General features: G+C 46.8%; 1 protein-coding gene across 4 annotated transcripts in view; it reads left to right on the forward strand.

Annotated features, from left to right (window-relative positions):
- CREBBP (CREB binding protein) overlaps positions 1 to 27,792 on the forward strand; it is a 108,447-nt gene that overhangs the window by 3,170 nt on the left and 77,485 nt on the right. For all 4 annotated transcript variants that reach the window (XM_063935024.1, XM_063935026.1, XM_063935025.1 and 1 more), the window contains exon 2: positions 18,299 to 18,993. In XM_063935024.1, coding sequence (XP_063791094.1) covers positions 18,299 to 18,993 — 695 coding nt within the window. The remainder of the gene's footprint in view (positions 1 to 18,298; positions 18,994 to 27,792) is intronic.

Below are 27,792 nucleotides of genomic sequence, written 5' to 3' on the forward strand. Positions count from 1 at the left end.
TCATGGGCTCATATCAGACATTCCTTACTATTCGTCTTACTGTAATTCCTCCTTCTCATTGTGTGAGTGTATGACACTTTCCCATAGCTGCTGTGCTTTACGTTTGTCATCTCCTTCCTTTGTATGTATGTACAGTTATTTGTTGTCTTTTAAGCATTGTACTGGTACCAGTAATAATAATTTAAGCCTAGAAGACCTCATTCTGTGCCTAGAAAAGGTATGGACGTTAATCAATGGGAATTATCTGGGTCACTATTCTGACCGGACCCTCAGTGTATAGCCCCCGACTGTTTCTGCACTTTGGCAGCCGTTCTGCAGCATAATACAGCGTAATATTACAGTACCGGCAACTGGGCAAAACCTCCTGATATCGTTGCGCTTTCTCAGATAACTTCGACTGGTACCCAAATATTTCTCCCTCTGTGCTGTTGTCCAGATGTTTGAGATCATTTGGTGACCTCTGTGTTCTGGGGGGAGCCTTGCAGATCTTTATAGAAAAGAATAATTCATTTAGTTTCTAGATATTGTAACTAAAAACATCTTGAACGTGGCAATGCGGTCATCCGGTTAAACCGTTTTTCCTTGTAATTGACTGTAAGTCGCCACTTGTATAGGCAGAATGGCTCTCCCTATCTCCTCCTGGGGAGCCAGCAAAAACTGGAAGGATTACCCCATCTGACCTTCTGTGTCCATGTACGGATATACCCAGATCTGTCCGATTTTCCTGCCAGAGCACCGCAGGTTTCTTATTGATCAATTATCTTTGAGTTGTGAACAGAGTTAAAATGTTATTTTGGGGTGAGATTAATGTGCCTTTATTTTACACAGCATACAGTACATTGTACTGTCCCAGCTGAGCGGCCTGTTACTAGCTAATCTCCTGTAATATTATAACCACACTTCCTTGTGATAATGTCTCTGATTTTAGTGGTCTGTTTGATAGCGCGCTGTTTGCCAATTGCAAGTTTCCTCTCTGAAACAGGCAGTGAATGAATGGCTGTGATTTGTGCGTGAATACACGACCAAGCTTATACAGGTTGAGTATCCCATATCCAAATATTCCGAAATACGGAATATTCCAAAATACTGACTTTTTTTAGTGAGAGTGAGATAGTAAAACCTTTGTTTTTTGATGACTCAATGTACAAAAACTTTGTTTAATACACAAAGTTATTAAAAATATTGTATTAAATGACCTTCAGGCTGTGTGTATAAGGTGTATATGAAACATAAATGAATTGTGTGAATGTACACACACTTTGTTTAATGTACAAAGTTATAAAAAATATTGGCTAAAATGACCTTCAGGCTGTGTGTATAAGGTGTAATATGAAACATAAATGCATTCTGTGCTTAGATTTAGGTCCCATCAACATGATATCTCATTATGGTATGCAATTATTCCAAAATACAGAAAAATCCGATATCCAAAATTCCTCTGGTCCCAAGCATTTTGGATAAGGGATACTGAACCTGTACTATGAATGGAATTTAGGGCAGGATAGTTTTAAGCAGGCTCTGTGACAAAGTGGTTTTTATGTGGCACTTTGTGCCACTATCCTAGTGTACACACCACAATAACCTATCCATTAGGACATATACGCTTTGCATGCTATAGTGTGATAATGGTGTCTGATCTGACGCTGCAAGAGTTATTTATATGGCCCGTAGTGCAGACATTTTTAGTTACGTTTGCTCTGATTGCTGGGGAAATGCTGCCGGTACTAGTGAGAATATCAGTGACTTCCTTTTGCTCCTCTGGGTAGAGTCTGTGTGTGTGTGCTGGTAATGGCATCACAGCTCCTGACACGGAGAAGTTGACTTGCAGAGTCTGGATCTGTCTGTAATCCCTGTTCAGGGGGTGAGCTGCTTCCCTGGACTGGCTTGTTGGGGTTTATTGCACTGTTCAGGGGGTGAGCTGCTTCCCTGGACTGGCTTGTTGGGGTTTATTGCACTGTTCAGGGGGTGAGCTGCTTCCCTGGACTGGCTTGTTAGGGTTTATTGCACTGTTCAGGGGGTGAGCTGCTTCCCTGGACTGGCTTGTTGGGGGTTTATTGCACTGTTCAGGGGGTGAGCTGCTTCCCTGGACTGGCTTGTTAGGGTTTATTGCACTGTTCAGGGGGTGAGCTGCTTCCCTGGACTGGCTTGTTGGGGTTTATTGCACTGTTCAGGGGGTGAGCTGCTTCCCTGGACTGGCTTGTTAGGGTTTATTGCACTGTTCAGGGGGTGAGCTGCTTCCCTGGACTGGCTTGTTGGGGTTTATTGCACTGTTCAGGGGGTGAGCTGCTTCCCTGGACTGGCTTGTTGTGGTTTATTGCACTACTGTGGAATTTAAAACATCACAAGCATAAAATGCCAGCAGATAGTTCCCGGTCGTTCCCGTAGACTGAGGCGGGAAAGGAACAGAATGTGGGCTGTTTAGATGCTTTTGGCACTTTTAGACAAGACTCCAAATTAACTGCAAATTACATTGTGCCTTTATTATGCTTAGATATTGATTTGTGAAACTGGTGCAGGGTCAGACACTCGCTAGATTTGCATCTCTGTATCAGTCTCGATGCTTCTTCAGGTGTGTACCTGATGTAACTCATAACAAGACAGTGGCGGAAATGTATGAAGCAGTGATAAGTGGTTGCCATGGGCAACTTCTCCAATCAGTTGCTCTGTATAATTTTACAGTATGTGAATTATAACTGTTACTTCAATGCCGATTGGTTGCCATGGGCAACTTCTTCACTGGCTCATTCCACTCTTGTCACTGCTTCATACATTTACCCCTGTATAAACAGGCACGTGCTTGTGGGAAGTAGTGCAGTGTCCTGTTACGTGTATATAGGTATGTGAAAATAAATATATATATATATATATATATATATATATATATATATATATATATATATACATATACACATACACATACACATACACACACACACACACACACACACACACACACTATATTGACAAAAGTATTTGGCCACACCTGTTAATTATTGAATCTAGGTCTTTCAGTCAGACCCGGTGTATAGCATCTAGCACCTAGTCATGCAGTCTCCATTTGCAAATGTTTGTGATACAAAATGGGTCGTTCTGAAGAGCTCAGTGACTTCAAGCGTGGTACTGTGATAGGATGCCACCTTTGCAATATGATGGTTTATGAAATTTCATCCCTGCTGGATATTCCACAGTCAGCTGTAAGTGATACTGTTAGAAAGTGGAAGCATTTAGTAACAACAGCCACGAAGCTGAAGACCACGTAAAATCACAGAGCTGGATCAACGACTGCTAAGGCGCATGGGGGCAGATGTATTAATCTGGAAAAGGGATGAAGAAGGTACAAAGCAGTGATAAGTGGAAGGTGATAACGCACCAGCCAATCCTTACAGGCTTGGAAAATGACAGGAGCTGATTGGCTGGTGCGTTATCACCTTGCACTTATCACTGCTTTATCACTTTGTTACCCCTTCTGCAGACTTAATACATCTGCCCTATTGTGCGTAAAAGTCGCCAACGCCCTGCTGATTCCATAGCTGAAGATTTCGAACTTCCACTAGCATTAATGTAAACACAAAAACTGTGCAGCGGGAGCCTAATGGAATAGGTTTCCATGGCCGAGCAGCTGCATGCAAGCCTCACATCACCAAGTCCAATGCCAAACGTCTGGTGGAGTGGTGTAAAGTACACTGACTGTGGAGCAGTGGAAACGTGTTGTGTTTGGCGTGACCAAACACGCTTCTCTGTTTGCCAGTCAGATGGAAATCCCCTATAGGTTTTTAATTTTGCGAGTGATCCCGAAGGAAGAATGCTTTTCCAGAGTAATCCAAAAAGTGACCGTACAGCATACATCTGGTCCACACTCGTCTGCTCCCATCCCTGGTTACAGGTCTTTTATATTGGCTTGGCCCACACTCCTCTGCTCCCGTCCCTGATTACAGGTATTATGTTGTTGTGGCCCACTCTCCTCTGCTCCTGTCTCTGGTTACAGGTGTTATGTTGGTGTGGCCCACACTCCTCTGCTCCTGTCTCTGGTTACAGGTGTTATATTAGCCTGGCCCGCACTCATCTCCTCTCGTCCCTGGTTACAGGTGTTATGTTGGTGTGGCCCACACTCCTCTGCTCCTGTCCCTGGTTACAGGTGTTATGTTGGTGTGGCCCACACTCCTCTGCTCCTGTCCCTGGTTACAGGTGTTATGTTGGTGTGGCCCACACTCCTCTGCTCCTGTCTCTGGTTACAGGTGTTATGTTGGTGTGGCCCGCACTCCTCTGCTCCTGTCCCTGGTTACAGGTATTATGTTGGCCTGGCCCACACTCATCTCCTCTCGTCCCTGGTTACAGGTGTTATGTTGGTGTGGCCCACACTCCTCTGCTCCTGTCTCTGGTTACAGGTGTTATGTTGGTGTGGCCCACACTCCTCTGCTCCTGTCCCTGGTTACAGGTATTATGTTGGCCTGGCCCACACTCATCTCCTCTCGTCCCTGGTTACAGGTATTATGTTGGTGTGGCCCACACTCCTCTGCTCCTGTCTCTGGTTACAGGTGTTATATTAGCCTGGCCCACACTCATCTCCTCTCGTCCCTGGTTACAGGTGTTATATTAGCCTGGCCCACACTCGTCTCCGCTCGTCCCTGGTTACAGGTGTTATATTAGCCTGGCCCACACTCATCTCCTCTCGTCCCTGGTTACAGGTGTTATATTAGCCTGGCCCACACTCGTCTCCTCTCGTCCCTGGTTACAGGTGTTATATTAGCCTGGCCCACACTCATCTCCTCTCGTCCCTGGTTACAGGTGTTATGTTGGTGTGGCCCACACTCCTCTGCTCCTGTCTCTGGTTACAGGTGTTATATTAGCCTGGCCCACACTCATCTCCTCTCGTCCCTGGTTACAGGTGTTATATTAGCCTGGCCCACACTCATCTCCTCTCGTCCCTGGTTACAGGTGTTATATTAGCCTGGCCCACACTCATCTCCTCTCGTCCCTGGTTACAGGTGTTATGTTGGTGTGGCCCACACTCCTCTGCTCCTGTCTCTGGTTACAGGTGTTATATTAGCCTGGCCCACACTCATCTCCTCTCGTCCCTGGTTACAGGTGTTATATTAGCCTGGCCCACACTCATCTCCTCTCGTCCCTGGTTACAGGTGTTATGTTGGTGTGGCCCACACTCCTCTGCTCCTGTCTCTGGTTACAGGTGTTATATTAGCCTGGCCCACACTCATCTCCTCTCGTCCCTGGTTACAGGTATTATGTTGGCCTGGCCCACACTCGTCTCCTCTCGTCCCTGGTTACAGGTATTATATTAGCCTGGCCCACACTCGTCTCCTCTCGTCCCTGGTTGCAGGTATTATATTAGCCTGGCCCACACTCATCTCCTCTCGTCCCTGGTTACAGGTATTATGTTGGCCTGGCCCACACTCGTCTCCTCTCGTCCCTGGTTACAGGTATTATGTTGGCCTGGCCCACACTCGTCTCCTCTCGTCCCTGGTTACAGGTATTATATTAGCCTGGCCCACACTCGTCTCCTCTCGTCCCTGGTTACAGGTATTATATTAGCCTGGCCCACACTCGTCTCCTCTCGTCCCTGGTTACAGGTGTTATATTAGCCTGGCCCACACTCATCTCCTCTCGTCCCTGGTTACAGGTGTTATATTAGCCTGGCCCACACTCATCTCCTCTCGTCCCTGGTTACAGGTATTATGTTGGCCTGGCCCACACTCATCTCCTCTCGTCCCTGGTTACAGGTATTATGTTGGCCTGGCCCACACTCATCTCCTCTCGTCCCTGGTTACAGGTATTATGTTGGCCTTGCCCACACTCGTCTCCTCTCGTCCCTGGTTACAGGTATTATATTAGCCTGGCCCACACTCGTCTCCTCTCGTCCCTGGTTACAGGTATTATATTAGCCTGGCCCACACTCGTCTCCTCTCGTCCCTGGTTACAGGTGTTATATTAGCCTGGCCCACACTCATCTCCTCTCGTCCCTGGTTACAGGTGTTATATTAGCCTGGCCCACACTCCTCTCCTCTCGTCCCTGGTTACAGGTGTTATGTTGGTGTGGCCCACACTCCTCTGCTCCTGTCTCTGGTTACAGGTGTTATATTAGCCTGGCCCACACTCATCTCCTCTCGTCCCTGGTTACAGGTGTTATATTAGCCTGGCCCACACTCATCTCCTCTCGTCCCTGGTTACAGGTATTATGTTGGCCTGGCCCACACTCATCTCCTCTCGTCCCTGGTTACAGGTATTATGTTGGCCTGGCCCACACTCATCTCCTCTCGTCCCTGGTTACAGGTATTATGTTGGCCTGGCCCACACTCGTCTCCTCTCGTCCCTGGTTACAGGTATTATATTAGCCTGGCCCACACTCGTCTCCTCTCGTCCCTGGATACAGGTATTATATTAGCCTGGCCCACACTCGTCTCCTCTCGTCCCTGGTTGCAGGTATTATAATGGTGTGGCCCACACTCCTCTGCTCCTGTCTCTGGTTACAGGTGTTATATTGGCGTGGCCCACACTCGTCTCCTCCCATTCCTGGTTACAGATCTTATATTGGCCTGGCCCACACTCCTCTGCTCCTGTCCCTGGTTACAGGTCTTATATTGGCCTGGCCCGCACTCGTCTCCTCCCATTCCTGGTTACAGATCTTATATTGGCCTGGCCCACACTCCTCTGCTCCTGTCCCTGGTTACAGGTCTTATATTGGTGTGGCCCACACTCCTCTGCTCCTGTCCCTGGTTACAGGTGTTATTTTGGCCTGCACCCGCTTTGTGAAGTGCCCTCTAGAATAATGTTTAAAAACATCCCACTGGGGTTAAAGGCAGCTGCTTCTGACTTCCTATAGCGGAGCAGACATACAATCGATTTATTGCTGTGGATGTAAAAGCCGTGTAGATGACTGATACTGCTTATAGCTGTTAGAAGCTTGCGGCTGTCTCATCCTTCGGATTCCCCTAACACCACTTTTTTTGTTTTGTTTTGTTATTATTATTATTAGTTTTCAAATAGTGAATATTGTGAAAACTGCACAACACTGAGTGAATGGGAGACTCTGGGGTTGATGTAGTGTCACATGCACCTACGGGCAGTACAGAGTGTTACGCATCTGGCACGTCTTGTATTTAGTACTGTTATAAGTCTGTTAGCGTTTGTTCTGTCTAGGTAATAATGTAATGCGTGTAGTGTTGATTTGCAGGGCACCTGTGTGCCCGAAACACTGGCATCCCCCTGTGAGGTCCCCGCCTTACATACAGGAAGACCAAACTTGGAGCAGGCTTTAGCCGTGTGACCTGTTAGAGGTGTGGAAATGATTGGGAGCCCAGGTTATATGTTTATCCTTGTGTTTGCCATGTGACATTACCTCTTAAACATGTCTCTCAACTTTTCTATCGAATACGTTATAAACTGGGTGTTACCATCGCAATTCTCCGGCTGACTGACTGTGCTTTCTGCACCACGGAACTAAAACACTGCTGTGTGTCTAAATCATAGTGCCGATGGGGAGATATAGTCAACTTTTCCGCTTCTGAGTGTGAATCCCGCAGGCGCTTCTTATTTCTGGAGGTGGGGAGCAGAAAACTCTGAAAAGTTAGGCCATTTTGGCAACGCACCCTATGGCAACGCAGCTAAATAATGGACGCCTACGGCACTCACAGAACAACTGAGTATCGCTAGTCAGACGCTTTATTAATTAGACGCGCCCAAAACAACTGAATTCCTCCCCACTTAGGTTTCAGTACAACCACGAATGTGAGTTCATCTTCACACGAATGCGTGCACCTGAGAATTCACAAATTTAATTAGAAAATCCGGTAATCTAGGTGAGAGTGTGTGAGCATTTCCCACTAAAGGCAAGATTTAATAGTGTCCGAGCTTGCCGGATGTGTGGGATGCTGTCCAATCTCGGACAGTTTTTTTTGGGGTTTTTTAAGCGGCAGTCATTTACAGGGCATGGTATTGCATTATAAATGACTTCTGGTTTTAGAAAAAACTTCTGGGATCAGTCGGCATTCCACATCTCCGGCATTCTCGGACTCTATTACATCTTGACTCATATGCGATTTGTGAGGAGTGCATGGATATGTGAGGAGACCTTCCTGGAGCCCAAAACTTGGGGTGTAAAATATTATGAAAACGTTTCGGGGTAATTCGAGACCACTTACATTTTTTTTAACCTTAAAAATGACATTCAGTTATTGGCCCAGCTTAGCTCATTAAAAACGTCTAATTAGTCATTAGTGGGTTGGTCAGGGGTTTTGAAGCAAGTCCTAACATTTTGACCTTACAATAAAGCTTTTCCCTACCTATTCACACCCTCGGGGGTGTGCATAAAAAAGCAGTGTGAGTTTGTAATTGGATTACAGATGCAATTCACAGTGCAAATTTGGCCCCAAAATATCGCAGCTTGCACAATGCAGCTCACACCTAATTGGATTGATCCCCTAGGAGACGATTCAATTGTTTTACCCCATGGCTACCACTAGGGGGTCGCAAAACGGAGAAATTAAATTCTTGCTCTGTTTAGACGCCCGTTAGCCGCAGGGATGACATTTCTTCTTGCAGCCTCCTGAGGTGAAAGCCGGGTTTAGCCATTTTACGTGGTGAAACCCTTTCTGTTTGGGTGCGATAAGTATGGGTGCCCAAACATCAAATGAATCGTGACAATTGATTGGGCGTCTAAACAGTCCCGTTTTAGATGGGATTTTTAGACACTAAGAACAATTGAATTTCCCCCTCAAATTCTACTTCTGATTGTTGGCACATTAAGGGGGGAGGGGAGGTGGATGGTCCGTGCTGTGAAGGTTCCCCAAGGTAGAGGCAAACAGTTCAGCAAAAAAGATGGCCGATCGGATTTTGAAAACAATAAGTCTGAAAATGGAATTGGCATTAAAAGGAGAAAGAGGTAGAAGGTAACGCAAAATTCATTTTCAGTCTTCCCCTGGGTTCAGTTTCCTTCCAGCTGTTTTTAGTCTTTGGTATTCAGCTTGGAGCTCTGATGATGGGACGGAGCCAGCGATGACTGAAAATCACTAAAAACCTAAATAACGCAGCCATGTACTGTGAGCGAGCACGGACCGCTCTCCCAGTGTGCTGTAATGTGCTGCTGCTGTACCGGGGTGGAATGCTTTGGAGTAGTGTTTGCGTCTGCATTCATATTTATCTTAGGCATGCCTTACAACCGTTACACATGTTGGCAGTGTGTGTACAGCGTACACGCAGTAAGGAACACGCGCTACATGTCATTCTGGGGTCCTACGTCTCCAGCAAATAAGTGACATCTTCCTGTACTGTTGTGACTGTATATAGAGGAAGTCTGAAATGATGGCTTGGTCCTGGGCCCCTTGTTATGGTCATAGCTTTATAAACGACTGGAGAGAACAGGCTGTCAGCTGTCCATGCTGTTTGAATAGCCTACAGCCCCCCATGCGATTGGTCCCCACTCTAGGTGATTGTGGCGTCTTCTCTGTTTGTGCGCTGTCCCTGACTCACAGCTTGCGGAGGAGGCCCTCCATTGCTACAAATCATCTGTCCTGTATTAGATGAAATGTTCTTCCTTCACTTTTGAACTTTGTTCTTTTTATAACGACCCACTAATTATCTCTTTTACGATAGGAGGTATTTCAGCTTCCATAACCAGACCAATCTGTGTGTTTTGGTTGTACAGGTGTTACAAAGTTCACATTGACATGTAGTGCTGCACTGTCGCCTAAAGAGGGGATTTTTTTTTCACGCATCACTGTAATGGTGTCTGTGGTTCTTGTCATTGGTCGGACTTCTAGTGGATTTCTGCTCTGCACCAAAGGAGGGTACGAGCGAAATCGTGGACACCTGCGGCACTTGCGCCTGATGGCAAACCATTCAATAGCTCCCGGCTGTAATGGGCGCCCAAAAAACAAATGAATGATCCCAAGAATGAGTATAAGGTGCTGTTATTGATGAAAGAGAGCGTGTCACCGTGGGAGATTGGCATTTTTACATAGTACCAAGTATTCGATGGGGTCAATCCAATTTGCTGACAGTTGAATAGTGCCGGGAATCAGCTATTCAATTCTGCTCATGTTAAGTTGGCGAATGCCCTTTCTCCCAGACTTAACAGGTTGATTTGTCGGGAGAACGGGAATCAGCCGTGCGCCAGCACTTTTGCGGATTTCAGCTCGTAGTGCAATCGTAGCTCTCCAGTATAATGCCGTATTGTTGCGTTATGCTGCCAGGCACCGGTGGGCGTCTTGCGGTTGACGGGAGAGTTCGTTGCGGGGGGGGCTGGCCTGGGTAGAGACGTTCTTTAAGCGCACTGTGGCATAATTGGAAACTACGCCAGAATTTTGTCATGGACAATAATTGTCACAATTTACATGTGATACCTGTGTATTGGGATTTTCCAGTCTCTGACCAGGAAATAATTACGTCCTTTCGATCTTAGAACCGGCAACTCCCCTCTTATCTGTGCCTGCCTAGCCAGGTAAATGGTGATGAGATGTAATATGTAATGTCTGCATATTGGTCTTGCTGTGTAGTGCACATGAAGTGACTGTCTCCTGAAGAATGAGTTCCCTCACGTTAGTAAATATCTTCCGGCATGTTTTCAGGTGTGTGTGTTTTTTGTTACCGGATTATATAGCCATTGTAATTTTATGTGTTGCTGAGATGTTTGCATTTGATGAAAGTTTTCCTCAGGTAATGATGGAGACACGGGGGAACGGGGGGATACAATTACTGTATACGCCGGAGTGCTGGTCTGCATACACATTGGCCGGTTATGGTTCTCCCGACATTGCTAGTGTCCCTGTCACCTCTATAGGGTGTGAGGAAATACTTGTGATGTGCCATTCTGGTTCATCTTGGTGGATTGAATCGCCCCCTTGTGGGTGCCCACCAAGGTGCCACACTATGGGGCAGTTAAGTAGGTCCGTTGTCCTAAAGTGCATAAAGCCTTTTGTGGGAGTCCTCCATGGAATCCAGGCTGTAATACTCCCTGACCCGGCTATATCGTTGTATTGTCTCTCTATATCTGTAGTGTTCACTCTATGGTGAGCAGTGGGAAGGAGGCACACAGGCGACAAGGCAGTTCTGCGTGTGTGATTGAGAAAGGGGGCAAGGGGGGTACCCAGGGAGGAGACGGGTCATGGGCTATTCACTTATTGGGTGGGAGTGGGGGGGCTTGCCCAGCTCTTATAAAGAAGCCGGGCTGCCGCAAGCTAGTACTGATCTGTGAATAGATGCTATTCACTAGCGGGGAGCACTAGCCACACTTGTGGGACACTGCGACCCGCGCGGGGAGTCGGCGGAGGGCAGGCTGTTTCTGCAGGGCGCCTTTTATCATTTTAAAATTGGGCAAGGCGCCACACTGAAACAGCCTAGCGGGAACACTATCTGTGTACTCTATAAGAACTACATAAGGGAACTGCATGATCTGGGGGAGAATACTTTGTTATGCAGTTGTCTATGCAGGTAGTCGTAGAACCTATTGGGGGTCAATTCTATTCGGCAACTAAAGAATAGCGCCGGGAATTAGCTCCCGACGCTATTCAATTCTGCTACTAGTTGCCCGCAATTGTCGGGAATTCTTCTCTCATCCCCGGGGGATGAGAGAATAAACCCGACAAAAGTGCTGCCTCGCGGCCGGCGCGAGGCTGATTCTGTCGGGAATCAGCCTCGCGCCGGGTAGTTAAGTCGGAGAATGCCCGTTCTCCCGACAAAACTACCTGTTAAGTCGGCGAGAACGGGACATCGCCGACTTAACTTTAGCTGAATTGAATAGCGTCGGGAGCTAATTCCCGGCGCTATTCTTTAGTTGCCGAATAGAATTGACCCCTTGGAGAGAGAGAAAGTGGTGAGAAATTACCAACTAATCAACGCCTAGCTGCCATGTTACGGGCTGTTCTAGGAAAAAACGACAGAAGCTGGTTGGGTTGGTACTTGGTCTCTCTCCAAGATCTGATAAATCTCCCCCAGGGTCTGCTGCTTCTGGGAATCTGATAGGTCATCTGCACATCTCATCAGATCCAGATGCACAAATCTCACAGTACCCAGTCACATTGCAGTCTGAAGCCAGAGGTCAGGTAACAAAGGTCTATTACCCTGACCTGGTGGTTAGAGCAGTTCTTAAAGGTGGGAGGTTCTCAAAGCTTTGGGGGCTGCTACATGCAGATGTATAGGTTCTGTCCTGGGTTCTGCTCAGCGGTGTAGAACCTTGCACTACCACCTGATGCTGCACAAACCTTGGTTTCTGATTGGCCTATAGAGTTGCTCATCCGAAGAAAAAAAACTGAGCAGTAAGAAATAAAACAAACGAGAGGCCCCACATGTGTGAAGAAATCTACAAGCTGAGAACTTTGTACGGTTCATTGTCTCCAATAAAAGGAAGTTATTGCATTTTTCCACACAAGAATAGTAGACAACATTAGGAGAGACTTGTTCTGTTTCCAAGTATTCCTTGCCAAGAAATGTACAGTGAGAGGGCTTTACATACTATGATCATGCCTTATCCCTATTTCACCTCCTGAGTTTCCTCAGGTCATCATGTCTGCTTCTTACAGAACCTGATGATTTAATGGCAGCTGAGGAAGGGAGCAGATATACTATACTCCAATCCTTCTTGTGGTTAACTGTTTCTCCTTATTCTTTTTCCCTTTGGATTCATTTGAAGGGTCTCCGTTAAGACCGCTGTAGATTTTTTTTTTTTTTTTTTTTTTATGCTTTGTAAGCTTTACACGCTTTTGTGTGGAATTCCGTTAGGTGCGAGGCCTATGGCAGGGGTCTGGCCTCCGGGTTAAGTGCCTGGTGCGATGTATTTACTGCTCGCCACTAACCCTGAGGATGCACTTACAGTGGGTTTCTGCCTGCACTCTCCTGTGGTGCGAGTAGAAATCTGCATTAATTAGTAGTTCCGGAGCTATTCACAAGCTTACCATTGGTAATTCCATAGCTCCTGGTGCTTAACTCGGGAGGTGTTAGTCCTGGGCTTACCATGGGATATAATTGCATTGTTCCGCAAACTTACGGTGAGGTTTTAGCTCCCTGGTTAAATTCTGTGGCGAATTGAATTCCCTCCTATGTGCGTATAATAAAGTATATAGGTAGAAAACGTCCGTTGCCATAGGTATTGTCATTGGATATTGCTGCAGTCTATCCATCTACCAGTCTACAGCCCTGCTATATATTGCAGTAATCAGCGAGCTGGGCATTGTAGTCCAAGACATTGGCAGCCTCAGTTTGATCTTGACTTCAATATTAACTAGTATCATACAGGCCCTTTTCACCCAGCAAGAAAATAGTTGCATCCAATTACATTAATAGAAATGTCTCACTGGTCCTATAAGCTCGCTGGGATTCTGCAAGCCGTGTTATAATAAATATGGGCAGAATTATTTCCATTTGTTTCTAGCTCCAGAGTTCTTACACTCAAACTTTTTTGTGCTCTTTTGCCCCAGAAAACTCCAACGTGCAACCATTCTGCCCTTCTGCTCCATGGGCGGGTTATGTACAGTACAATATAGGGCTCGATTCAATTCTGAGAGAGTAGACTAATGCCAGGAGTTAGCTTCCGGGGCTATTCAATACAACGCAATGGTAAGTCAGAGAATGCCCATTCTCTCGGAATAACAGGGTGTTTTGTCGGGAGAACCGGCATTCTCCGACATAACTGCGCAGGCCAATGCTGTTTCCGCCGCGCTAAGGACAGAAGTCAGCATCGTGCAGTCACTTTTGTCGGATTTCTGCTTACAACCCTCCGGGGGTGCGAGGAGAAATCCTGTTGTCGGGTGTCACAGCGCATTGTATTGAATAGCCCTCCGGAGATATTCAACACTCTCTGAATTGAATCGAGTCTATAGGTTTGGGTGTTTGTGCTTAGTGTGTTTTCTCCGTTGGGGTTGGTGGCACAGACATTACTCTGAGAATAAGCTTTTCCTTTAAAATGATTGCTGCTTTGAATCTATGGGCTTAGAGCTGTATTTACGAAGTGCATGGCTTTGAGCGGAACATGTAAAGCTGCACTAGCATTCATTGTAAAGCCCGGCGTGTTTTATAATGAACGTTATTGCCGCTGTACATTTTCAGCTCCATACCGCTGATAAGTACCCGCAGCTTCGTATATATAGCCCTTAATCACCACAATCAGGCTGGTTCCCTGACACGGCAGCTTGTTACACGCACCCCATAGAGTTTTCAGCATAATACTGTTACTTTACTGGGTTAGTGTTTCTCTGCTCCTGCTGAAAGCCATCATATAGGAGCCGTTCCTCCGTATTACTGGGGTTTTACAGTCTCGCGTCTGTAATAGGGAAATATTTCACAGGATCGTCCGCTAAGCCGTACAATTTCTTAATGTTGGGTCTGGGGGTAGGAATGAGGGATGGTGGTACTGACCATTTTCTGCTATGGTCACACAGCGCTAATCGTTTTAATGTACACAATGCTGGCCCCCAACCCTAACATTACTAACCACTGAGGATTATCCAATTGTTTGGCTGCTGTCGGCAAATATACAGCCCTTTCTGAAAACCGTCCAGACTTTGCTAGCACAAGATGTATTTAAATCAAGCTGTACGTTTGTTTTTGTTACTTTTTTTTTTTTTATGTGGAAGCTCTTAAGGAAGTTGGATATATATATATATATATATATATATATATATATATATATATACATATACACACCAGGTATCCGAGACCAAAGAGATCTCAAAAGAGGGCACTCACCAGTCCAATAAATTAAAAGGCTTTTATTAGTTCATCGCAGTCATCAATAAATAGTCGACGTTTCGACCTATAAGGTCTTTTTCAAGACAGTCACCGCAGACATCCAGTCAGCATGCCAGCTAACAGCTGTTAGCTGGCATGCTGACTGGATGTCTGCGGTGACTGTCTTGAAAAAGACCTTATAGGTCGAAACGTCGACTATTTATTGATGACTGCGATGAACTAATAAAAGCCTTTTAATTTATTGGACTGGTGAGTGCCCTCTTTTGAGATCTCTTTGGTCTCGGATACCTGGTATATGTGAAACTCTCCTTGGGGTTTTTTGAGGAGCACCCTATATATGGATTTTTCTGATGTGAGTGCGGACTTTCAAAGAAATTATATATATATATATATATATATATATATATATATTTATTACTGTTAGAGGTAGGCATGGTGTGAGTGGGTGTGGATCATCAAATCGACAATGTTTAGGTCGACAGGGTTGGAAGGTCGACAGGGTTTCTAGGTCGACATGTGCTAGGTCAAAGGGTCGACATGAGTTTGGGTTTTTTTTGGTGTCGTTTTCTGCGTACAGTGACTGGGAAGCCGAGTTAGTGCACCGTGTCCCCTCGCATGGCTCGCTTCGCTCGGCACAGATTACCGTTCCAATCGTAGTCCACGTGGATCGTTAAGTATGAAAAAGTTCAAAAAAAGAAAAAAATGTGAAAAACTCATGTCGACCTTTTGACCTGTCAACCTAGGCACCCTGTTGACCTAAACATTGTCGACCTAGACTGTGTCGATCTTCAGACCGGATCCTGTGTCTGTTCCTGATCACAGTAAATGGTGCAGAGCTTGTGTAAGCTATTTGCTGTGCCTTTGTACAGGTGCTTTATAGTCTGTAAATCAGTGGTGGAGGGTCGGGAGTCCGTGCGGTAAGGGTCTCGTTGCTGGTTTCCATTGACCTCCATATCTGGCCAGTTACAGTACCCCAGACACTGCACGTTTTGCTGCACATCCATTGCGTTATCATTGGATGCAATGGGGTCGATTCTATTCGGCAACTAATGAATAGCGCCGGGAATTAGCTCCCGACGCTATTCAATACAGCAACTAATTACCTGCAATTGTCGGGAATTCTTCTCTCATCCCCGGGGGATGAGAAGAGAAACCCGACAAAAGTGCTGCCTCGCGGCCGGCGCGAGGCTGATTCTGTCGGGAATCAGCCTCGCGCCGGGGAGTTAAGTCGGAGAATGTCCGTTCTCCCGACAATTCAACCTGTTTTGTCGGCGAGAACGGGCCATCGCCGACGTAACTAGTTGCTGAATTGAATAGCGTCGGGAGCTAATTCCCGGCGCTATTCATTAGTTGCCGAATAGAATCGACCCCAATGTGTCATTCAGCAACAGCACTCTCCAGAATTGACTGGATCTCTTATAGTCTACTTTCATATAATTCTTCCTATGCATTATGCTCATTCTTTTTTGTATTTACTATATGAAACAATGGGGTCGATTCAATTCGGCAACTTAAGAATAGCGCCGGGAATTAGCTCCCGACGCTATTCAATTCAGCTGCTAGTTACCCGCAATTGTCGGGAATTGTTCTCTCATCCCCGGGGGGTGAGAGAAGAAAACCGACAAAAGTGCTGCCGCGCGGCCGGCGCGAGGCTGATTCTGTCGGGAATCAGCATCGCCGCGGGTAGTTAAGTCGGAGAATGCCCGTTCTCCCGACAAAACTACCTGTTAAGTCGGCGAGAACGGGCTTTCGCCGACTTAACTTTAGCTGAATTGAATAGCGTCGGGAGCTAATTCCCGGCGCTATTCTTAAGTTGCCGAATTGAATCGACCCCATTGTCCCTATATTGTGTTCTCCATAGGATTCAAAGATCCCTTTGTCACTCTGTTAAAGCCTGGTTATCTGTACAGTACGTTTAGCTGTGGGTGATGCATTGGGAGGGGGCATCTCTTGTACATAGAGCTATACTGTTGTATTCTGTACAGTAATGTAGCTGCAAGGTGTTTTATGTTCTCTTTGGATAAAAACATTTCTGGGGGAGAGCGAGTTTAGTCTTTGGTGGTCCCAGCTGATCCCTATTCCCCTCTAAACAAATGTGACCAACTAAGGTCCTTCTACTGTACCAGTATCTAACTGTTGTTGCATTAAGGGGATCTACGCTTTCCAACAGTCCCAGAACGATTAGTTCTCATTGTCCTATATATTTGTAGATAGTCATAGCCAAGGAACCAACCTAGTTCCCCTTTTAACATAATTCATTTTTTGCACCAAATTGTTCACCACCTGCAGTGGGGACGGTACCTGTACACAGCTAGATATGCCCCATTTAATGACTGAACTTTGATCTGGCTTCCTGCCACTTCCACAGAGCTCCAGTCTGAGAAACACGCGTGATGGAGACGTTTCAGCAACACAGATTTATTGGTATGCCATGATGTATTGTTAAGCAGCTTGCACCAGCTGTACAACTTGCAGCATGTTACTGCTGCACGCCCGTCTCCTTCCCAAATGTGCTGCTCGCCACGCGTTGCCTAAAGTGTCACCAATTCATCTTAAGACCTGCAATATGCAGACAGCACAGTGAGCGGCACAGACTAGTGTGCAACTGATTTGTTCACATCAAAATTGAGGCTCAAAAAATGTTTCGAGAATTAAAGTGGCGCCACCAGAAGTTTAATTGATTCACTGGCAGAACGTTTAGAAGCACCAAACATCACCGTCATGCAAATCCTCAAGTGTTCATATCTCCATAGTTATACTGAACTAGAATCAGATCGCAAAGATGGACAACATCTCCCCCCCCCAAGTCACACATTCTGTAACGCAGATCACATGTATGGATTCGCCACAATTCGTCTTCACGACTTGGTGTTGCCAATATGTTGTAGAATGATGCGCCGCTTTCTTTCTACGGAGATGGTGGGGGCCCTTGTTCTATGTTTGAGTTATCAATCGCTACATTTGTAGGAATAAATGGCATATGGGGGGGTGGGGGTGACTTTAGGGAATTACTGTGACCTTCTCCAAAAGTAGGAGAAACATCTGGACAGCTTTCACTGGGCCTTTCTATACCATATATAGATTATGCCATTAATGAGCATAGAGATGCAGCTAGCAAGGCGTTCTTGTGTGGCTAGCGGGATTGGTGGCTTGGAGATGGATGCAAGACAAGGAAGTGCGTTTGGTGTGGTTTGAAGTTGCAATCATGGTTTAAAAAATATGAAGACCTAACAATGCTACTTTTTTGAGGGGATGTTTTACTGAGAAAATGTTGAGCTTCAGATAGTGACGTGATCGAGAATATTCAGTGTTACTGAAGGCTTAATAACACAGTTGTTCAGTGCGATGAGTTCTAATGGTCCTGGAGCTAGTGGACCGATGTCAGGGTGGTCAGTGAAGAAGTGATGGTGTAAGGGTACAGGAGGACTGCTGGGCAGAGCTACAGCCAGTCTACTGGCTGAAGATGAAGGCCATATCTGTTTTGAAAGCATGGGTGGGGTTGAAAGAAGTTTGTAAACATGTAGAGATTTTGGGAGGGATCTGTATGTGGGGAAAAGGAGTTGATGACCCGTAGCTGCGTTATTTATCTATTTTTCTGTCTTCACAGATTTTGGATCTTTTTTTGACTTGGAAAATGACCTTCCTGATGAATTAATTCCCAATGGAGATCTCAACCTCTTGGGCACTGGTGGGGGTCTGGGACAGGATGCGGTCTCCCAAAACAAGCAGCTTTCTGATCTCCTCCGTGGAGGGAATCCAGGACTGGGCGCCGGCATGGGAAGAGGAGGCTCTGGTAGCCCTGTACAACAAAGTATGGGAGGCCAGGGACAGCAAAACAGCCCGGGCCTTGGCAACATGGGCAGCCTTAACAAGAGCCCACTCAACCAAGGACTGTCTGCCACCCCTCCCTCCGGATTGAGCAAGCAAACAACGGGCACACCCGGTTCATCTGTTCCCACCGCCCAGTCGCAGAAGCAAGTCGGCATGGTGGCGGGGAGTCCTGCCGCTCCACAGGCATCTGCAGGTATCTGCATGAACTCTAACTTCAACCAAGGACATCAAGCACTGCTAAATAACAATGCTGGGCACACACTAATGAGCCAAGCCCAGCCAGCACAGGGACAGGTCCTGAACGGGTCGCTGGGCCCGGGCAGCCGAGGCCGGGGAGCAGGATTGCAGTACAACTCTCCAGCCTTGCAGACTAACCCTGGCAGCGTTCTCGCGGAAACACTGACGCAAGGCACCGCGACTATGCCGGCTCACACGGGAATGACCACTGCTCAGGCAGGACCCATGACCAAAGTACGTACTGAGATTCTTGCTGCTGGTCTGTATGACTCTCTCCCTTGTTGCGTGTTTGCATGCATTCCAAGATATTTGTATCACAAGGCTCATAATATCGGGAAATGTGTGCCACAGATTGTCACTTTAAGTTAGGGCGTACACCCGCATGGCACTTGGGAAAAACATCCGTCTTTGTCTGGAAGGTTTTTTCTTAACTATTTAAAAATAAACTAGTGGTTTGCGTAAAGAGGAATATATGTAAAATATATAAAGCCAAAAGAAGGAAACACTGTAAACTGACATTCAGATTGTTTAAAAGGTACAGAGGGATGATTATGTCACACGACCTGTAAAGACCAAGACTGCGCTAAATGTTTCATAGGGCACGATTCAATTCGATGACAGTTGAACAGCGCCGGGAATTAGCCCCCGTGGCTATTCAATACAGCGCAGTGGTAAGTCGGAGAATGCCCGTTCTCCCGGACTGAACAGGGTGTTTTGTCAGGAGAACCGCATTCTCCGACTTAAGTGCCCGGTACAACGCTGTTTCCGCCGCGCTAAGGGCAGAAATCAACATTGCGCCGGCACTTTTGTCGGATTTCTTCTCGCACCACTCTAGGGGTTGCAAGAAGAAATCCCGTTGTTGGGTGTCACAGGGCGCTGTATTGAATAGCCCTGGGGGCTAATTCCCGGCGCTATTCAGCAGTCATCTAATTGCATCATGCCCATAGAGTAGTTCAGTGCTGTGTTGTAATGCACAGGATAGGCTTCTACCAATACTACTTTAAGTTGCATTTCTTTATTGATTATAGAAAGACATGTATGGGGAAGGGGGTGGGGGGTTGGAGTCTGGACTGCGCACCCTAATTCTAAATGGAAAAGACTTGTACCATGCTGAGACTTGTAGTGCTACACAGAAAAAAGAGAAAATGCAAGTGCACACTCTTAAGCATTAAGAACACTAGTAATCAGAACAATTATAATAAACTGCAATTTAACATGGAGTAAGATTGAGGTTTTTATCATAATTTTTGGCATAAAAAAGAACCTCAATTTTACACCATGTTAAAGTGCAGAGTTTATTAGAATTGTTCTGATTACTAGTGTTCTTAGTGCTCATAGGGTGGAATTCAAAAGTTTTGTCCGCCTGCAGCCGCTAGATGGCGCCTAACGGAGCTATTAAATTGTAGCTCTATCTGGGCGCGATGGCTGCCGGTGTCCACATTTCTGCTCGCGCCCCCTGGGGTGGTGAGGTAATTATGCAAAAAGTGACCCGTGTGGATGCCAAACGTGCACTTTTCGCGATCACGCCCAGTACTCTGGTCGCGTTAAGCTGCTTTACGAGGCTATACTCTGCCTTTATGGCGCGATACAAAAAACTATTGATTTGCGCTCTGCGATCTCCCGTCACTTGAGACACGACTGAGAAGCATAGAAAATAGTTACCACAGGGCACAACACCAGCTGCACCCTAGATGTACTGAGTGCAGAACGTGATGCAGCAATTGTGCAGTGACGCTTTTGGCTGAGAGCAGAGATAAGGATGGCCTCAAAGCCGTCCACTCCAATGCAAAAAACCTCAGGGGTGTCTGAACGTTGAATGGAGGAATAAAGAAATCGTAACCCATCTATTCACACGATACTATATGTTACACATACAGTGATAATGTCTGTATGTCCGTAACAACTAGTATCCAGCTGGCCTGAGCAGGGACACCCTTACGGCACGTCTAGGCCATGTATTAGTAACTGTGGCTTTGTTGTGTGATCGTTACACCCAGGCACAGTAGTGTCATACTATAGTTAGGGGTAAGAAGCTCCTCAAGCCACAACACTCATGTCCGCTGTCGTGCTTGCAGTTGTGTTCCTTCTCTTAATCTTGTGGCTTTCACGTCCTTTTTGCTAGTAATACTTTTTGCTTTGAAGTGGTTGGCTTGTGCTGTGACAGTAGCTATACTGGTGAATGGTGTTCTTAGAATAGGCCTCCTTATTGAACGTCATTAATGTAACAGAGAATTGTCAGGTGACTGTGCGGTGTGCTTTAGCCTGTTACCCCCTCATGTTGCGATTGTGTAGTGCAGATTGTGGTGCACATGTACTATGCCCTGGAGAGAGAAACTACCAGCCAATCAGCTCCAGTCATTTTTCAAATACACAGCCTGCAACATGGCAGTTAGGAGCTGATTGGCTGATAGTATAGCTCTCTGTCCACATTATCACTCTCAAAGGGGTCGATTCAATTCAGCAAAAGTTGAATAGCGCCGTGAATTAGCTCCCGACGCTATTCAATACAGCGACTAGTTACCCTCAATTGTCGGGAATTCTTCTCTCAGCCCTGGGGGGTGAGAGAAGAAAACCGACAAAAGAGCTGCCGCGCGCGCGGCCGGTGCGAGGCTGATTCTGTCCGGAATCAGCACCGCCGCGGGTAGTTAAGTCGGAGAATGCTCGTTCTCCCGACAAAACAACTTGTTAAGTCAGCGAGAACGGGCATTCTCCGACTTAACGTTAGCTGAATTGAATCGCGTCGGGAGCTAATTCCCGGCGCTATTCTACTGTTGCTGAATTGAATCGACCCCAAAGGCTTAGTACATCTGCCCCTGCATGTGAAGGTGCAGGCATCAGATATGTGGTTTCCTTGCAGTTGATATGCATATGGGGCTTTTCACATTAATTGCAATGGTCCATATATTTTAATGGGCTTTCCCGCATGTTTCCCTATTGGAATGAGAGGGCTATTGAAATGAAAGCGAGTTTTACTACTCAAAAAAATCGACCGTTAACCGCAAACTGGGGGTTTCCACCTCAGTGGTTAAAGTGTAGTTATAAGGGGTCCCTATGACTATTGACCCCCTATAAAAGTATGCCGTAGAATGAGAGAAGCAACAATTGGCCAATCCTCTTAACTTCTCAACCAATCACAAACTCATCTCCCACTAGCTGTGATATTGCTGGCAGTGAATGGGTAGTGCCATGAACTCTATTCTTTGATTCCATATAAGTAGAGATTAATGAAATTACCTGTATTGTGAAGCTCTGTACATGTTTGAGCTCTGCTTCTACATTTAGTGCACAACTCCATTGAAGTGACTGGGGCTATTGGAATGAGTGGGACATACTCGAAAACACTGAAATAAAATAAGCCGTCCCCTCACTGCAGTTGGTATGAACATAAATGGGCATGAACACACCTAAATGGGTTTTATTGTTACATATTAGAGATGCATTTAAACAGCAGCGGCTAAGTGGCCCTATTTGAGTCATTGTACGTTATTGTCCACCCAGCACCATTGAAGCCTGTTGCAATCCACAATGCGGTATTTTAAGTCCATGGACTGTGTTCTCTCTGGGGTTTTCATTGAACAACTTCTTTTTAAGGTAATTGTGGTGAGGAGAGAGAGCAGGCTTATCCAGTCGCTAGGAGTCCGTTTGCCTCGTGTCCCGGTGTGATGTCACGGGCTCTTATGAATGTTGGTTCGGCCCATAAGATGTGCTCTTCAGCAACTTCAGCAACTTGAGTGCAGTGTTAGCAGGTGTAGTTCTAACCTCATAGCACTCGGCTGACTTGGGTTCCCATAGGGACATTCACAAGGTAGCTGTGTAACCTGGCAGTGGATCCATACAAATGCAGGCTAGAAGTAAATTGTATAATAATTTTCAGTGTAGAGAAAATGGATCAGTCACTGTAATATATTGATTATATACATTCAGTGGCCACTTTTATAAACTGTATACCCCGTCACCTCCCAGATGCGATTGGATTAAATTGCTCTGGAGGTCATTAGAGCACATGGACCTCTTTGTCCTGTTCAGTCCCAGTGTTGGCCTCTCCCTTCTGTAAGAATGCACCAGTTCGGACATTATCGTCTGGCCTGTGATGTCATCGACCACAGGACCTTCCGCTCACTGGATGTTTTTCATTTTGCGCACTATTCTCTGTAAACCGTAGAAACAGTAGTGCAGTAAAATCCCAGGAGAACAGTAGTTTCTGTAATACTCAGATGACCCCCCCCCCCCCCCCCCCCCCCCCTCCCTCTCTTTATGGTGACCACAATCACTCCACAGTCAAATCCGCTTAGATCACATTTCTTTTGGCATTGGTATGAACAACTGAACCTCTTGACCTCGCTTGCATGTGCTGTGGTGTTGCCACACTATAAATATGCTCCCACTTATCTGGTGGAATATGCCCTCTCACTGCCAGGAATGGCCAGATCAGTCCCAATGGAAGCCTGGCGAATTACTCAAATCATTGTGCCTATAACTATTTGGTGGCCAGCCTCTCCTGCCGTTAGTGAGAACTAACCAGTCCTGTGTTCTACAGACGTAGAGACACAATGTTTTTACCACAGATATCCTTTTCTTCTACAGTCCTGACCCAAACTAAAGTCTCCTAAAGACGTTTTTACTCCTCTTCATTGAGGATTGTGACAGGAAACCTACAAGACAGCCCCAGCTCCTGTGGTGCTAGCTAAAAGAAAGGCAGCCTTCTTCTGCGTAAGAGACTTCAACTTCCACCACATCCAGAGGGTGCTGCAAAGCTATGAGAATCAGGCTGAGGTACTAAGGAGCAATAGGGGGAAAGTATGGTGGCTGCTCGTGAATCCCGTTCCCTTGAGGTTTGCACCTCAGATAAGACTTTTCTTAAAAAAAACAAACCCCAAATGTTGAGGCCTGAACATTCAAAGAGCCCAAGTTTGTAACTCCTTCCAGACCATGCTGTAGAATTGCCAGCAAGACCACGTGAAATAAAGTAGGGGTGAATCCTTGTTGATTGTCACCTCTCAGCCACCAGCAGAGAGAGAGAGGTAGCCCAGGGAATGGTCTGAAGAGCTGACTGGTGAAGTGCTGAGGAGATTTGTTTCATTTTTTTTATTAAATTTTAACACCACCAAATAAAACTTTGCAAACATTAGATATTAAACTTAATTGGGCCTGACTTACTGCATATTATTGCTAAAATAAGAATTTACTCACCGGTAATTCTATTTCTCGTAGTCCGTAGTGGATGCTGGGTACTCCGTAAGGACCATGGGGAATAGACGGGCTCCGCAGGAGACTGGGCACTCTTAAAAGAAAGATTAGGTACTATATCTGGTGTGCACTGGCTCCTCCCTCTATGCCCCTCCTCCAGACCTCAGTTAGGGAAACTGTGCCCGGAAGAGCTGACATTACTAGGAAAGGATTTGGAATCCAGGGTAAGACTCATACCAGCCACACCAGTCACACCGTACAACTTGTGATAACTATACCCAGTTAACAGTATGAACAACAACTGAGCCTCATTCAACAGATGGCTCAGAATAATAACCCTTAGTTAAGCAATAACTATATACATGTATTGCAGAAAATCCGCACTTGGGACGGGCTCCCAGCATCCACTACGGACTACGAGAAATAGAATTACCGGTGAGTAAATTCTTATTTTCTCTGACGTCCTAGTGGATGCTGGGTACTCCATAAGGACCATGGGGATTATACCAAAGCTCCCAAACGGGCGGGAGAGTGCGGATGACTCTGCAGCACCGAATGAGCAAACTCAAGGTCCTCCTCAGCCAGGGTATCAAACTTGTAGAATTTTGCAAAAGTGTTTGATCTTGACCAAGTAGCAGCTCGGCAAAGTTGTAAAGCCGAGACCCCTCGGGCAGCCGCCCAAGAAGAGCCCACCTTCCTCGTGGAATGGGCTTTTACTGATTTAGGATGCGGCAGTCCAGCCGCAGAATGTGCAAGTTGAATCGTGCTACAGATCCAGCGAGCAATAGTCTGCTTTGAAGCAGGAGCACCCAGCTTGTTGGGTGCATGCAGGATAAACAGCGAGTCAGTTTTTCTGACTCTAGCCGTCCTGGAAACATAGATTTTCAGGGCCCGGACTACGTCCAGCAACTTGGAATCCTCCAAGTCCCGAGTAGCCGCAGGCACCACAATAGGTTGGTTCAAATGAAACGCTGATACCACCTTTGGGAGAAATTGGGGACGAGTCCTCAATTCTGCCCTGTCCATATGGAAAATCAGATATGGGCTTTTACAGGACAAAGCCGCCAATTCTAACACACGCCTAGCTGAGGCCAAGGCCAACAGCATGACTACCTTCCACGTGAGATACTTCAACTCCACGGTCTGAAGTAGCTCAAACCAATGTGATTTTAGGAAATCCAACACAACGTTGAGATCCCAAGGTGCCACTGGAGGCACAAAAGGGGGCTGAATATGCAGCACTCCCTTAACAAACGTCTGAACTTCAGGCAGTGAAGCCAGTTCTTTTTGAAAGAAAATAGACAGGGCCGAAATCTGGACTTTAATGGATCCTAATTTTAGGCCCATAGTCACTCCTGACTGTAGGAAGTGCAGAAATCGACCCAGTTGAAATTCCTCTGTTGGGGCCTTCCTAGCCTCACACCAAGCAACATATTTTCGCCATATGCGGTGATAATGTTGTGCTGTCACATCCTTCCTAGCTTTTATCAGCGTAGGAATGACTTCATCCGGAATGCCCTCTTCCATTAGGATCCGGCGTTCAACCGCCATGCCGTCAAACGCAGCCGCGGTAAGTCTTGGAACAGACAGGGCCCCTGCTGTAGCAGCTCCTGTCGGAGCGGCATAGGCCAAGGGTCCTCTGAGATCATTTCTTGTAGCTCCGGGTACCAAGTTCTTCTTGGCCAATCCGGAACGATGAGTATAGTTCTTACTCCTCTCTTTCTTATTATCCTCAGTACCTTTGGTATGAGAGGAAGAGGAGGGAACACATAAACCGACTGGTACACCCACGGTGTCACTAGAGCGTCCACAGCTATCGCCTGAGGGTCCCTTGACCTGGCGCAATATCTTTTTAGGTTTTTGTTGAGGCGGGACGCCATCATGTCCACCTGTGGCCTTTCCCAACGATTCACAATCAGCTTGAAGACTTCTGGATGAAGTCCCCACTCTCCCGGGTGGAGGTCGTGCCTGCTGAGGAAGTCTGCTTCCCAGTTGTCCACTCCCGGAATGAACACCGCTGACAGTGCTAGCACGTGATTCTCCGCCCATCGAAGAATCCTTGTGGCTTCTGCCATCGCCATCCTGCTTCTTGTGCTGCCCTGTCGGTTTACATGAGCGACCGCCGTGATGTTGTCTGACTGAATCAGCACCGGTTGGTTTTGAAGCAGGGGTTCTGCTTGACTTAGGGCATTGTAAATGGCCCTTAGTTCCAGAATATTTATGTGTAGGGAAGTCTCCTGACTCGACCATTGTCCTTGGAAGTTTCTTCCCTGAGTGACTGCCCCCAACCTCGGAGGCTTGCATCCGTGGTCACCAGGACCCAGTCCTGAATGCCGAATCTGCCGCCCTCGAGAAGATGAGCACTCTGCATCCACCACAGCAGAGACACCCTGGCCCTCGGGGACAGGGTGATCAACCGATGCATCTGAAGATGCGATCCGGACCACTTGTCTAACAGATCCCACTGAAAGATCCTTGCATGGAACCTGCCGAAGGGAATTGCTTCGTAAGAAGCTACCATCTTTCCCAGGACTCGCGTGCAGTGATGCACCGACACCTGTTTTGGTTTCAGGAGGTCCCTGACCAGAGATGACAATTCCTGAGCCTTCTCCTCCCTTCTTCTGTTCTGTGTCCAGAATCATGCCCAAGAACAGCAGACGCGTCGTAGGACTCAGCTGCGACTTTGGGATATTCAGAATCCAGCCGTGCTGTTGTAGCACTTCCCGAGATAGTGCTACTCCGACTAACAACTGCTCCTTGGACCTTGCCTTTATAAGGAGATCGTCCAAGTAAGGGATAATTATAACTTCCTTCTTTCGAAGGAGTATCATCATTTCGGCCATTACCTTGGCAAACACCCTCGGTGCCGTGGACAGACCAAACGTCAACGTCTGGAATTGGTAATGACAGTCCTGTACCACAAACCTGAGGTACTCCTGGTGAGGTGGGTAAATGGGGACATGTAGGTAAGCATCCTTGATGTCCAGTGACACCATAAAATCCCCCTCTTCCAGGCTTGCAATAACCGCCCTGAGCGATTCCATTTTGAACTTGAACTTCCTTATATAAGTGTTCAAGGATTTCAAATTTAGAATGGGTCTCACCGAACAGTCTGGTTTCGGTACCACAACCATTGTGGAATAGTAACCCCGTCCCTGTTGAAGGAGGGGAATTTTGATTATCACCTGCTGAAGGTAGAGCTTGTGAATTGCCGCCAGTACTACCTCCCTTTACTTGGGAGCAGCTGGCAAGGCTGATTTGAGGTAACGGCGAGGGGGAGACGCCTCGAACTCCAGCTTGTATCCCTGAGATACCACTTGTAGAACCCAGAGATCCACCTGTGAGAGAACCCACTGGTCGCTGAAGTTCCGGAGACGCGCCCCCACCGCACCTGGCTCCACCTGTGGATCCCCAGCGTCATGCGGTGGACTTAGTGGAAGCTGGGGAGGATTTTTGTTCCTGGGAACTGGCTGTCTGGTGCAGCTTTTTCCCTCTACCCCTGCCTCTGGGCAGAAAGGACGCGCCTCTGACCCGCTTGCCTTTCTGAGGCCGAAAGGGCTGTACTTGATAATACGGTGCTTTCTTAGGCTGTGAGGGAACTTGAGGTAAAAAAGTCGACTTCCCAGCTGTTGCTGTGGATACGAGGTCCGAGAGACCGTCCCCAAACAATTCCTCACCCTTATAAGGCAAAACCTCCATGTGCCTTTTAGAATCAGCATCACCTGTCCACTGCCGAGTCCATAATACTCTCCTGGCAGAAATGGACATAGCATTAATTCTAGATGCCAGCCGGCAAATGTCCCTCTGTGCATCCCTCATATATAAGACTACGTCTTTAATATGCTC

The sequence above is a fragment of the Pseudophryne corroboree genome, chromosome 7 (genome assembly GCF_028390025.1).
Source record: "Pseudophryne corroboree isolate aPseCor3 chromosome 7, aPseCor3.hap2, whole genome shotgun sequence".
Taxonomy (NCBI): Eukaryota; Metazoa; Chordata; class Amphibia; order Anura; family Myobatrachidae; genus Pseudophryne; species Pseudophryne corroboree.